General features: G+C 56.8%; 2 protein-coding genes across 3 annotated transcripts in view; one reads left to right on the top strand and one right to left on the bottom strand.

Moving 5' to 3' along the window:
• The window catches only part of LOC138985808 (uncharacterized), a 34,047-nt gene extending 26,986 nt beyond the window's left edge, over positions 1 to 7,061 (bottom strand). The window contains exons 1-2 of the mRNA XM_070363603.1: positions 6,942 to 7,061; positions 5,911 to 6,426 (exon numbers count right to left, since the gene is read on the bottom strand). Coding sequence (XP_070219704.1) covers positions 5,911 to 6,426; positions 6,942 to 7,061 — 636 coding nt within the window. The remainder of the gene's footprint in view (positions 1 to 5,910; positions 6,427 to 6,941) is intronic.
• EMX2 (empty spiracles homeobox 2) lies at positions 6,925 to 11,984 on the top strand. Of its 2 annotated transcripts, XM_005899385.3 has the most exons (3): positions 6,925 to 7,468; positions 9,348 to 9,532; positions 11,719 to 11,984. In XM_005899385.3, exons 1-3 carry the CDS (start codon positions 7,060 to 7,062, stop codon positions 11,884 to 11,886), a joined length of 762 nt encoding a protein of 253 aa, XP_005899447.2. In that variant the 5' UTR covers positions 6,925 to 7,059; the 3' UTR covers positions 11,887 to 11,984. The 2 variants fall into 2 exon arrangements, with proteins under 2 accessions (XP_005899447.2, XP_070219587.1); XM_070363486.1 differs by lacking the exon at positions 9,348 to 9,532.
• Positions 11,985 to 12,876: the final 892 nt, after the last annotated feature.

Raw genomic sequence — 12,876 nt, 5'->3', positions numbered from 1 at the left:
AGCGTAAGAGTCAGCAGATGAGTTCCCCGCTGCCCGTGCTGGTCCTGTGACCCTGTGCTGCAGGTCACCTTATTCGGCCGCAGGCAGCTCCTGCAATAGTCAGTGACCTGGAGGCCCAATGAATCCAAAGCTTTTGGGACTGTTGGAGGGGAGAACAACAACTCTAGACACCCACCAGCGGGGAGAGGGCAGGGGAGAGGGAGCTGTTTCCACTGCTGACCGGGCAGTCACCTGAGCAAAAGCGTCCAAGTTCCTTAATTCCTGCGCCGTCAGTCTGCCCCCACGCCTATCCTTGCTTGGGTTTTAGACTTTCATTTGAAGGTAGCCAAGGGAGAGAGAAACCGAAACTTCCTTTGATCTGTTTCTTTGCTTTCAATAGTGAAAAGGGACAGCCTGTGTGTTAAGAGATTGACGAGTTTCAGCGTCGTGAAGGAGGTAAACTCGACGGTCAGGTCCTGAACTTTCTGCATCAGTGCGGAGTTTCTGGCTCCTGAAACGCTGGCTCTCAAAAGGGATGGCTCTCCGAGACCCAGATGCTGGCAGCCTCCTCCTAACTGCTGGAGAAAGATAGGGTGTTTCCTGCAGTCGTCTGGGGCTGCAGAAGCCTGGACCTGGGTCCAACCCTCCTGGGAAGGCTCGGTCCCCGCCCCCCCTCAGTGGACGCCTTGAACAGTTACACACCGGTTTCCAACGAACCCCGCTCGGATTCCAGGACTTCATCTCTTGGAGGAGCCGACTTGCCCTGGGACAGATAAGGGCTCTCAGAGAAAGCGGCCAGTCACCACGGCCGCCCTATCCGACTGGGTGATCAACCACTACCCCAGCAATAACCATCGGGACCCTTGTCTGGGGCGTTCTCGGCCGGCCGCGAGGGGGCGTGAAGTTAGGAGAGCCGCACGCGAGACCCCCACGGGAGAGAACCGCACGGGAAAGCCCTCTCGACTCTACCCCAGGCCAGGCCAGCGCAAGTCGGCATGGGCCCATTCTGAGCCACCGTGGTCAGGCCGCAGGAGAGAGGACCTGACGCATGAAATCGTGGTCTCATCTGCTTGGTATCGCCCCGACAACAGGTGATTGGGGCCTCGCCGTCCTTTCTGGAGCACTACCCGCTCGCTCTTCTTCTTTGCACCCTTCCGAAAGAAGCCCCACTGGGGTGAAGCTGGAATTCAAGCGTGGGTGGTGAACTTTGAAAACGCGAGCTGATGGAGGGAGGAGAGACGGATTTCCAAGCTGCCCTCTCTTTCTCTGAGCCAACTTTGACGTTCTCTCCCGGCTCAGGCTGCGGTCGCGGGAAAAATCTTGGCAGTGGGGCACACAGGGGCTCAGCCGCCGGCGGGGATGCGACTAGCGCCCGGCCCTCGCCACTAGGCGCCGCTGCGCGCACGCGGATACCCGCCCCAGGCCGCTGCGCCAGCCCAGCGAACGGCCTCTAGAGAGGACAGCAGAAAGGGATTTGCCGTAGTAACAATTTTAAGAAATGTTTCTAGGATATTAATTGTTTTCTTCGTTGTCCCACCGCCGTCCTACGCATTTGGAGAGGCCGGGTGGCTGGGAATCACAGTAGGTTGAAGGAATTCTTAGCCGGGTCCCAAGGATCTCCCCATCCCGGACACCTTTCTCAAGCCATCCCGGACACCTTTCTCATGCTTTGGTCCCAGGAAGCGGCTTCCCCTCTATCGACATCCGCGCTTCCCGCGCTGCTAGGCGGGCCCACAGTGCAGCCTCATGGTACAGCTGGTACCGCTCACCTGGAGGCTCCTAACTGCCGCGTTTAGTGGAGTGCCGCAGGTACAAAGCCATCGCCTGACATTAACATTTGATAAACGGTAAAAAAAAAAAGACCCCGATGCTGGGGACAATTGAGGGCAAGAGGAGAAGGGGGCGACAGAGGATGAGATGGTTGGATGGCATCACTGCCTCAATGGACACTGACTCAATGGACATGAGTTTGAGTAAACTCAGGGAGATGGTGATGGACAGAGAAGCCTGGAGTGATGCAGTCCACCGGGTCGCAAAGAGTCGGACAGGACTTAGCAACTGAACAAAAACAACTGTGCCAAGCATTAGCTCACTTACTCCTCTCAAACAACTAATAATAATAATCCTAAATTTCCTTTTCAGAAAGAAAACCAAGGCTCAAGAAGGTGAAGGTCAAACAGGTAGTGGCCCAGGCAGCACCTGGCGTCCATCCTGGGTTGCAGGAAGCTATGCATCCACCCCAGTTGTCAAACAGGCCTGGCAGGAGCCTGGGGAGGGAAAAGCACTGCTGTTTGCTCCTCCAAAGGTAGGGGGTCTGCTGGGAAACTCAGAGCAGATGGTATGGGAGAGAGGACCAGAAATCGCTGCCCTTTGATGTCTCCCTAGCCAAAAATGCAAGCCTCTCTCACCCCCAGCGTCCCCTTAAAGAAGTCCCTGGCCTTTAGGAGAAGGTGGAGGAGAACATGTCAGGAGCATGAGGTGAGCAGTAGCTTATGTTTGTACAACTTTATTGTTCAGTCTTGAAGCCCAGTGAGAAGCCTTGGAGGGGAACCTTGCTTTGATAACAGCAATATCAAAGACAGGGACTACCTTTATTACAGCTCATTCATTACATGCTAGACACTAAGCACTTTGCTGGGCTTATCTTGGACAATCAGCTAGGTTTATCACTGAGCAATCTCAAGAGCCAAGATGTAACAGGCACTGAGAGGTTAGGTAACTTTGCCTAAGATCATCCAGGTCTGGCTTTGGGAGGTTCGGGGGTGGGGGCAGGTTTACTAAGGTGTAACTTACATACAGTAAAACTCATCCTTTGTTGTGCACAATTCTGAGTTTTTAAAACACACACACAGATGTATAACTGCCTGCCATGATCAGGAGGTAGAGGGGTTCTATCACTCCCTCTACAGCCTTGCAGGCAGCATTGGCCATGATTTTAACAGATGACAAAATGGAGTCTGGGAGAGGTGGTGGTGTTGCCTAAGATCGCTCAGTTAGTAAGGGACAGATCAGTGACTTGAACTTTCATCATGTGCCTGCCAGATCAGCTACCTGCACAGTGTAGCCTCCTAAATCTACTGAGCTCAACCCTCAGCGGCTGGGGGTGTGGAAGGGAAAAGCCTCCGAAATCCCCACCTCCCCCACCCCCCCAACACTCTCCACTGCTCGCACCGGTACTTAGGCCAACACCCACCCTTCCAGAAAGGGTGAGGAACAAAGAGAGGCCAAATTCGGCAAGGCTGGGGAAGCCACACGTAAAGAGAACAGCAGCCTCTGGGTCCAGGGAACGGAGTCTAGGGGCAGCTTAGGCTCCGGGTCCAGACAGACTAGGGTGCCCAGCGACTTGATGCGCCTCCACCGCCAGCCTGGTTAATGAGTTACTCTCCTAGTTAATTCCCCTGCACGTCGAGGCTGGCAGCGCCATCTCTTCCAAGCTTCCCGGTCCTGGAGCATGAATTAGCATAGATCACTTTCCCCTTCCAGGACTTCCGAGTGAGGCCCCCCACTCACTGGAAACCCGCTTCGTCCTCACGGGGGCCCAGGAAAGGCATGGGGCCAGCAGGAAACAGGGGCAGAGGAACTGGCTTGTCCTGCTGCTGCCAAGAAGGCCGATAGGAGATTCTCTCGGCCTCACCCACCTGCCGATAACTAGATCCCTCTGGGGGTAAAGCCAGACCCCTTCAGGGCAGTTTGCATGAGGCCGGTGGCCTGTTTCTTGTTGTAGGCTGGGAGAAGCCTGGGCCCTCTGCCCTGATCCTACTTTGGGAGGGAGGCTGGGGGTCTGGGCTCCAGACCACTCACTTCGTTAGGACACTTTCTGGACACATCTTGACCAAAGCAGGGGAAAGCGTTTAAGGTGGTAGCGGTAACACTTGAGTGCTTAGCCTGAGAGTTTAGGAGAGATGGCTTCACCCCTCTGCCCAGACATTGAGTGGAGGCCCTTGGCCTTCAAGATCGTGTCCTGCTATTCCCCTCAGCTAAGATCACTAATATTGACTGTGCTACGAATGGCCGTTCCCTGCCTGCAGACAGGGTGGGGCTTTTAGTACCCCCAGTTTCCATTTGGAGCCTAAGGCCGAGTTTGACAGGTCTGGTCTGCAGGCGAATCTGAACCTCCAGCCCTCCTGGAGATGTTTCTGTGCAGAATGGGGTCCTCTCCCATCGACTCCAGGATTGGGGATCTACAACCCACCTAAACTGGGTGCTTCTTTCTGGGAACAGAAGGCTGACCTCTACTTCTACCCCAGACTGGCTGGCTAGTGCAGCCCAAAAACTTCCAGTTTTCCTTGTGGCTTCAGGCTCTCTGTTGGCCTGGGCACAATGGGGCTTGTATCCCTACAGCCTAAGTGAAGGAAGGTTTTCTGAACTGGAGATGATATTTTTGGTGGTCTGTGGTTTAGGACCCAGGGAGATAGTATCCAAAATACACCCCATCCCAAAAGGCTGGATCAAGCACCCTGTTTCCTTGGGCTTGTAGGAAAGGATGGGGGGATGCCACAAAGCAAGGTGGAGAGAAACTGCTAAGAGTGAAAACCCAGCCGAGAGCCTTGCCCATAACTGGCATAAGAGAGCTGAAGTCTGAGGCAGGGGCAGGCTTCTTGGGACATGAACACAAAGCTGAGGCCCAAGACTGTCTTGTGTGTGAATATGTGTATGTATATGCCCTGGGAAGGTTGGGAGGAAGCAGCATCATGATCTCTGCTGGGTCCTCCCTAAGGCCAGGTGCCCGGACAACCCCAGAAAACACACTCCTAACCCCTCTCTCGCCTAGAGTGTTTTCCAAAAGGGGTTTTTGGACCCTCCTCTCACTGCACCCCCAATACAGACTATGCCTGGAATAAAGAGAAATTGACATGAACATAAATACACAGTAGATGAATCCACAGAGGATCAGGGGTGACCCCAGGGCAGGGAACAGATAGCTGGCAACACAGGGGAACATGTTCCCAGACCTGGGGACTTACGACTGATGAATCTAGGGGCGGTGCAGCCTGACTTACAGGACTTCCCTTTTCTCCCCCTCCCAATCGACATTTTTTCAGTCTCACGGCAACCTCATCACCAAACACAGGCATTTCTTCGTCCTTAAGCAAAATGACATGGGCCGCCAAGTAAGAGATTTAAAGGATGCCAGTTTTTTTTTTTTAATCATTAATTGTAAACGTGCAAAATACCTGCTGGTACTTCACTTTAGAAGAATGTAATTGGCAAAAAGAAAAAAAAGAGAGAGAGAAAAAGAGGCGGCTGATGAATAGATAATAGATCTTTAACCACCAATAAACAGAGAGCAGCGCCAGCAGCCTGGGGGATGTGATCATAATTATGCTGCTGCGTGAGCCAATGGGGACGAGGGAACTCGGCCCTAAAATCATCCCAAAACCGAAGGCAAGCTCGAAAATGCGGACACGGCCTGGGACTGGAGAAACGATCTGCACTCCCTAATTGTAAGCCCGGGGTTTGCACAGCAACCCGCCCCTGGGACGACAGATGGCAGAATAATAATAGAAATAGTGACAATAAATAATAATAATGACAACAACACTGACAAAAATAATAACGACAACCTAATGGTAATAGTAACAGCACATCAGCCTCTCCCTTGACCTTGGACCCCTAGTCCCAGATATTGCAGAAGGAGCTTTTGGGGGAAGGAGATGAGCCCCTTCCCGGAAAGGAAAATCGAGACCCTGTGGGGAAGTTGGAAGCGCCCACCGTCCCCGCAGGGTCATCCACTCCGGTCTCAACTTGAAAAAGAACGAGCCGCGTCAAGGATGGACAGATCAGCGACCCTGAGACCTCGAGGCTACGCGCGGTTGGACGACCTAGCACCCCTTCACGCCAGGCTCCCTCCTCACCTAGGAAATCGCCGGGAGTATAGCTGACCGAACAGCTCCATTAACCCTCGCCGGGAACCCACCCTTGCCCGCTTACCCTCGAGGGCTCCCGTGGCGATTCCAGCTCCCCAGACGCGGGGCTGCGGAGGGCAGCAGCGCGGAAGCGCTGGGCGCGAGGAATCTGTAGTGTCCGCGCGTCCGTCTGTACCCCCAAGCCCGGGCTCGGCAGGCTGGGGAATCCAGGGGGCCACAGAGGAGACGGCGCCGACCGGGGGCTCTGCAGAGACCGGGGTGCCCCGGAGGGAGTGATGGTGGTGGAGAGGAGGCGGTGGCCGAGGGGGAGGAGGTGGGGAAAGAGGAGGAGGGAGAACTGGAGGAGGAGAAGGAGGAAGAGGAGGAGGAGGAGAAAAAGCGAAGGAAGAGGAGGAGGCGAAAGAGGAGGAGAAGAAGCCGCTGCGGCGCCGCGGGAGCGAGTGAGCTGGGGGCGCGGGGCGACGGCGCCGAGAGGCCGGGCGGCCCGGCGGGCGCAGGAGGCACTGCCGCGGCAACGGCGGCGACTCCGTTCCACTCTCGGCCCGGATCCAGGCCTCCGGGTTCCCAGGCGCTCGCCTCCCTCTGACGCACTTTAAAGAGTCTCCCCCCTTCCACCTCAGGGCGAGTAATAGCGACCAATCATCAAGCCATTTACCAGGCTTCGGAGGAAGCTGTTTATGTGATCCCCGCACTAATTAGGCTCATGAACTAACAAATCGTTTGCACAACTTGTGAAGAAGCGAACACTTCCATGGATTGTCCTTGGACTTAGGGCGCCCTGCCCGCCTTTTGCAGAAGAGAGAAAACTTTTTTTTGCCTCCCCCGAGAAACTACCCCCCCCCACTCCGCCTCTAACTTCGACCCCCCCCCACGCCATCTCGCCAAAAAAAAAAAAAAAAAAAAAAAAAAAAATTACCCCAATCCACGCCTGCAAATTCTTCTGGAAGGATTTCTCCCCCTCTCTCCAGGTTGGGCGCGTTTGGTGCAAGATTCTCGGGATCCTCGGCGTTGCCTCTCCCTCCCCCTCCCCCCTCCTTTCCTTTTTCCTTTCCTTTCCTTTCTTTCTCCCTTTCCTCCCCCCACCCCCACCCCCACCCAACAAGTCCCCAATTCTCGTCCGTTCTCGCCGCGGGCAGCGGGCAGCGGGCGGCGGAGGCAGCGCGCCGCGGTCGCCGGGAGCCGGGAGCCCCGGGCGCCCGCTCCTTGGCGCAGCATGTTCCAGCCGGCGCCCAAGCGCTGCTTCACCATCGAGTCGCTGGTGGCCAAGGACAGTCCCCTGCCCGCCTCGCGCTCCGAGGATCCCATCCGTCCCGCGGCGCTCAGCTACGCCAACTCCAGCCCCATAAACCCGTTCCTCAACGGCTTCCACTCGGCCGCCGCCGCCGCTGCCGCCGGCAGGGGCGTCTACTCCAACCCGGACTTGGTGTTCGCCGAGGCGGTCTCGCACCCGCCCAACCCGGCCGTGCCAGTGCACCCGGTGCCGCCGCCGCACGCCTTGGCCGCCCACCCCCTGCCCTCCTCGCACTCGCCACACCCCCTCTTCGCCTCGCAGCAGCGGGACCCGTCCACCTTCTACCCCTGGCTCATCCATCGCTATCGATATCTGGGCCACCGCTTCCAAGGTACGTGCCACGTCGCGGGGCCGCGGAGCGCTGCATCCTGCGCTGCCCTCGGCCTGCTCCGGGTGGGCGCCCGGCGAGGCCTGGATGGAGGTTTTTCCGGCTCGACCGCCCGCTCGCTGCGTCTGGAAACTGGGCGGCGAGGAGTCGGGCTTGGTGTTGGTCCCCAGTCTCCGAGCTGCGGCCAGTTTGGGGGCTGGCCTGCGGCCGCTTGACCCTTTAAGGAGGGACGCAGAGGAGTTGCCTCCGAATGCTCTCAAGGCGGGCTGTCTTAGCCTGCTCCGAGTGCTGGCCACCGAGGAATCCATGGCCCGCGGGGTGCCCAGGCTCTCCGTCTCCTGGGCTATGCTCTCGCCACCCTGGCTCCGAGGGGCGCAGGCAAGGGCCGGCCCCAGGTTCGCCTTCCACTACGTGTTCGCCACCCACTCCGCGCCCCTGTCTCCTAGACCTGCGACGTCTCGGTCTCTGACCCTCTTCTGGCAGCGAAGAGACCCTTACGCCCCCGGAGCAAAGTCTGGGGGGGTTGTTTGATCCTGCTTATTTCGGAGGCTGGGGAGGGGCGGGAACCCGCGCGGGTAGGAACCTCTCCGAGGCTCGGCACTCTCGCGGTGACCTGTTCAATTCCGGAGCCGAGCCGCCACGGCGGGAAAGCAGGTTCGGACTGATTTTTGTTTTTGTTTTTCTTTTAAAAGAAATGAACCGGGTCGGAAGATGGGCTAGAGGAAATCTGTTTGGGTGTTTTCCTTTCTTGCTGTTTTTTTTTGGATTTTTTTTTTTCTCTGGGTGGAGGGTAGGAGGAAAGTTAAAACTCCGGTAAACGGGACAAGTAATTAGTTTGGCGATCCGAGCGGGGAAAAGACCTACCTCCGGAGGCAGCCGATCAATACTCGGCGGCTTGTCCATTTGTTAACCCTTTGCATTCCTGCCAGCGCCTAAAGTCGGGTAGACGCCCCCCCCTTCCTTAATTTCAAAAACCAAACCAAACAAAAACAACGTTTTACCCTTATTCCCAGACCGAATTTGCCTCCATCCCCCCGAACTGTCGGTTTGTTTTTCTTTGGGTTTTTGGTGAATCGATTTCCCACCCCAGTGAGTGGACCTGAAACTGGCTCTGCTTGCAAAGTTTAGGGCTCCCTTTCCTCATTTTCCAGCAGCCACGGTCTTGGTCCTCACACCAGACTCGGAGTAGCTGGGATCTTCGGGGCCGCGAACAGTCCTAAAAGGTGCCCGCGGCTCCGTACCCCCCCCGGGTTACGATGCCTTCGCTCGCGTCTCCTAGTTCTCCGGAGCAGGGCAGCGGGGAAGCCGGGACCTCGGGGAGGCAGCGGCAGCAGAAACCCTGCGCACCCGCCGGAGAGATTTCTCTGAAGCCCGGGCTGCAACGACACGCCCGGCCTCTGCGCTTTTCCGGAGGATAAAGACTTTGAAAATACGTACCGGAGAAAACTTTAGATAGCGGCTCATCACCTCTCCGCCCCTCATCCCCGGGGGCAAACTTTTCTCCGAGATGAGAAAAAAAAGAAAGCCGTTTCTTTGGGTCCAGGGCGCCAATCCCCGGATCCGGCCTTGCTGCCCCCTCCTCGATCCCCGGGTGCCCGGCGCGGAGGTGGTGAGGCCCGCGGCGCCTGGGGGTCTGCAAAGCCCGCCTAGGACAACTGCTGGGTGGCAGCCGCTCAGGTCCGGGCCCAGCGGACAGGGCCAGGCGGCTGGACCGGCGTTCCCTTCGCGCGTCTGGAGGGGCCCGGCCCCCTCTGGGCCAAGCCGCACCGGGTACGTCCGCGAAGGCCTTGAGCTCGCTGCCAGGTCAGCCCGGCTCCGGAGAAGCGCGCGGCCCGGGTTAGGACGGCCACCTCTAACAGGACTTCTGCTGTGTTCCCCGCAGGGAACGACGCAAGCCCGGAGAGCTTCCTTTTGCACAACGCCCTGGCCCGAAAGCCGAAGCGGATCCGCACCGCCTTTTCCCCGTCCCAGCTTCTGAGGCTGGAACACGCCTTCGAGAAGAATCACTACGTGGTGGGCGCCGAGAGGAAGCAGTTGGCGCACAGCCTCAGCCTCACGGAAACTCAGGTGAGCGGGCCCTGGCGCGGCCACCGCATCCCCGATCCCTGGACAGAGGGCCTTCCGCCAATAGGCCGGGAGTTACTCCCACGCCCTGGGCTCAAGATGTGTAAGTTTTGAGGGGCTCTTGGTTTCCTTGGGCTCCAGCACCGGACTGTCGGAGCCGACCCGGTGGAGGTTCCGAGGAGTGAGGGGGACCGGCTGAGTTGCTTTTTCTGTAGGGCCGGGCTGGACTCGCAGCTCCTGGGTGAGACACCTCTGCACTTTTGATGAGACTTTCGGTGCGAGTCTGCGGGCACGGCTGGAGCCAGGAAGAGGTGTAGGAGCGTTTGGGGCTCGAGGCTGGGAAGAGAGGGCTGGGAGTGGGTTAAGAGCGAGGTCCGTGCTGCCAGAGGCTCACGGCTCACACGGACAGCTCCCAGTTACTCCCCTTGAGGGGACAGGAGAGTCAGGCCATCGAGCCAGGCATCCTGGGTGCGTCCCTAAATCGGAGAAACTGAGCCAGGAGGCTGCGGAGAGGGGCTGCCTCAGGGGGTAGACCCTTGCTGCGCAACAGGGTCCCCCGGCGGGCCAGGCTCCGGCCTGCCCCGGGGTTGGGGAGGTGGTTTCGGGCTACAGTAGGCGCCACTGTACGCGGAGCCGCAGGGCGGGGTCAAAGTTCCCGGCAAACAGTAACATTTTCGGGCAGATTAAGTTGTAACACTTTTCCCGGGAGGCGCAAAGAGGTCGAGGCTTTTGTTTTAAAACGTTCCCCCAGACAAAACCGAAGAGGGCCTCGCGGGTTGGTGCGGGGCCCGGCACAAGGCGCGCCCGGCTGATTTCTCCTGGATAGCCGAGGCGGCGGTGGTCTTTGTCCGCCTCGCTGCCCACGCTGCCTGGAGTCTTTGTGTGCGTGTCAAGCCCCGAGCGCACCGACGCGCGCCTTGGGCGAGCGCCGGGGAGAAATGAATCGTCCTCCCCCTCAATTAGCAAACTCAAAGCAAATTAAACTCAGCCTTGTTCCAGCTCAGCTTTTTCATGGGAACACTTTGGGGGACTGGGGGCATTCGGGGAGAGCAAGCCGGGACCTGGGCCTGCCGACTCAAAGGAGAAAGCCCAGCGGACTTCAGGGGCCTGGGGGTACTGCCAGCAGAGTGGGGACAGACCCGGGGCCGTGGAAGGTGCAGTCAACACCATTTTCCTCACCTCTCCCTCGCTGCTGAGAAGCTTGGGCAGTGCCACTGTCTGGTCTGGTCAGTGTATAGGGACCCATCACCAATCTCCCCCAGGGACCGGTGCAACCCAGTCCCACATAAGTGCTCCCCAGACTACTAGCTGCCCTCTGGGGAGGCCAGGCCGCCAGCCCCGCCCTGGTGGGAAGTGATGCGATGGGGTGGGAGTTTGGCCCTGGCCTGCCCTGGAGCTGGTCAAGAAGAGGACAGAGGGGGCTCTTCCCTTATCTTTCTCGGTTTTCCTTTTACTTCCCCTCTATCCCACGGTCTTGCGGAAGCTTTCACTTTAGAGCCTCTTTTCCGAGCTGAAAAGATTCAGCTGGGTTAGTCCCCAGGGCTCTGTACCCCCACCGTCCCCCCTGGTTTTCCCCCTAAACCCCCACCCCCGACTGTCTGCCACAACCGCTCCTGCTCACCTGCAAGAGTCCTGGGCACAGAGGAGGAAGCGCAGGCAAATCCTGACTGCCTACCCCAGGGCCCAGGCCTTGCAGAGGAGGCACTATATTTAGACAGTGGCTGCGGAAACCGGCAGAAAATAGAAAGCACATTGGGCCCAGCAGCGGGAATCAACTGTTTGCGGCACTGGTTAGGTAGAGAGAGTCAGGGACCTATTAATTTTCCTTTACTTATTATTTTATAAGGGCTTCCCAATGTTTGGCAGGCTTTTGCACTCAAAGGGGATGTGGGTGTCCTGAGTTGGCTGAAGCTAAAAGGGGCACCGAGCACGCGGAGCCGGCGGGGCCAGGGGAAAGGTTTCACCAGGAGGGCTCAGAAGGGCCGGGATCAGGCTTCCCCGGGCCCGGCAACAGGAGCTCTGTTCCCCAAGGGAAGGCTGTAGCGGGGTGTGGGTGCCGGTTAACAGGATGCGCGGCCCGGGACACTGGACTTTTGTAGTCTCAGCCCAGGGTCTGGCCAGGCAATAGAGGAGGAGGTAGGAGGGCGCTGTGCAGGAATACTAACGCGCCCTCTCTGCCTCTCCTGCAGGTAAAAGTATGGTTTCAGAACCGCAGGACGAAGTTCAAAAGGCAGAAGCTGGAGGAAGAAGGCTCAGATTCGCAACAAAAGAAAAAAGGGACGCACCATATTAACCGGTGGAGGATCGCCACAAAGCAGGCGAGTCCCGAGGAAATAGATGTGACCTCAGACGATTAAAAACACAGACAGAACCCCACCGAAACGGACATCACAGAGCAAAACAGAGACAGGGAGAGGAGGGGAAGACGAAAAAAAAAAAAAAAAAAAAACAAAAACCCTACAAAACAAAAACAACCGCACACACACATTCACGGAGAAGGGGACAGGGAGTCAGAGAGAGGAGCCGCGGCGCGACGTAGACGGGCGGCAGAACCAGGGTCCTCATCCGAGGCCGCGCCTCGATGGCAGAAGACGGGAGGCTCCTTGATGAACACGCTACCCTTGTCTAAAGAGGCAGCTGAGTGAGTGAGTGAGGCAGAAAGAGAGAGAGAGAGAGGTCCTAAGGTGGCAAAGCCGAAGGCGCTCTGACAAGGGGAGCTGTCAGTCAAACGCCAAACCAGCGAGACAAGATGATTGGCAGGTATTCCGTTTATCGCAGTCCGATTTTTTTTTTTAAAATGATGATGATAATGGTGATGATAAAAAAAAAAAAACCCAACCAGGCACAGGACTTTTAAATTTTGCCCTTCGAAGTGTTTTTTTCCCCCAAATCTTTAAAAATAATGAGTAATAATCGAGATTCCATATCCAGCCCCATCCCACACCTGTTCAAAAACTTGAATTGCATGTAGCAGTTGTTGGGCGAATGGTGTCTAAAGACAGAAAATGAATTGTAATTTTCTTTTCCTTTTAAAAACAGGTTCTGTGTGTTTTTATTTTGATTTTTTTTTCAAGAAACGTGCAGTCTGTAAACACTTTTTGATACCTTCTGATGTCAAAGTGATTGTGAAAGCTAAATGAGGTAGGCTCAGCAATAGTGGTCCTCTTTCAGAGAAATGGGGAACAGGATGGGGGGCTGGGGGTGGAGGGGGAGGGTGCCCATAAGAGGAGTCAGAACTTGTTCTGGGAAAAGAAACAACAAAAAATCTAAATTCTATTTCTTGGACATTCCCTTTCCTAACATGCCGAGGCTTAAAACCACGAAGTAAACTTCTCCTTTTAGTCATT

This window comes from Bos mutus, chromosome 26 (genome assembly GCF_027580195.1).
Source record: "Bos mutus isolate GX-2022 chromosome 26, NWIPB_WYAK_1.1, whole genome shotgun sequence".
NCBI classification, from domain to species: domain Eukaryota; kingdom Metazoa; phylum Chordata; class Mammalia; order Artiodactyla; family Bovidae; genus Bos; species Bos mutus.
This window is presented reverse-complemented; position numbering and strand designations above follow the sequence as displayed.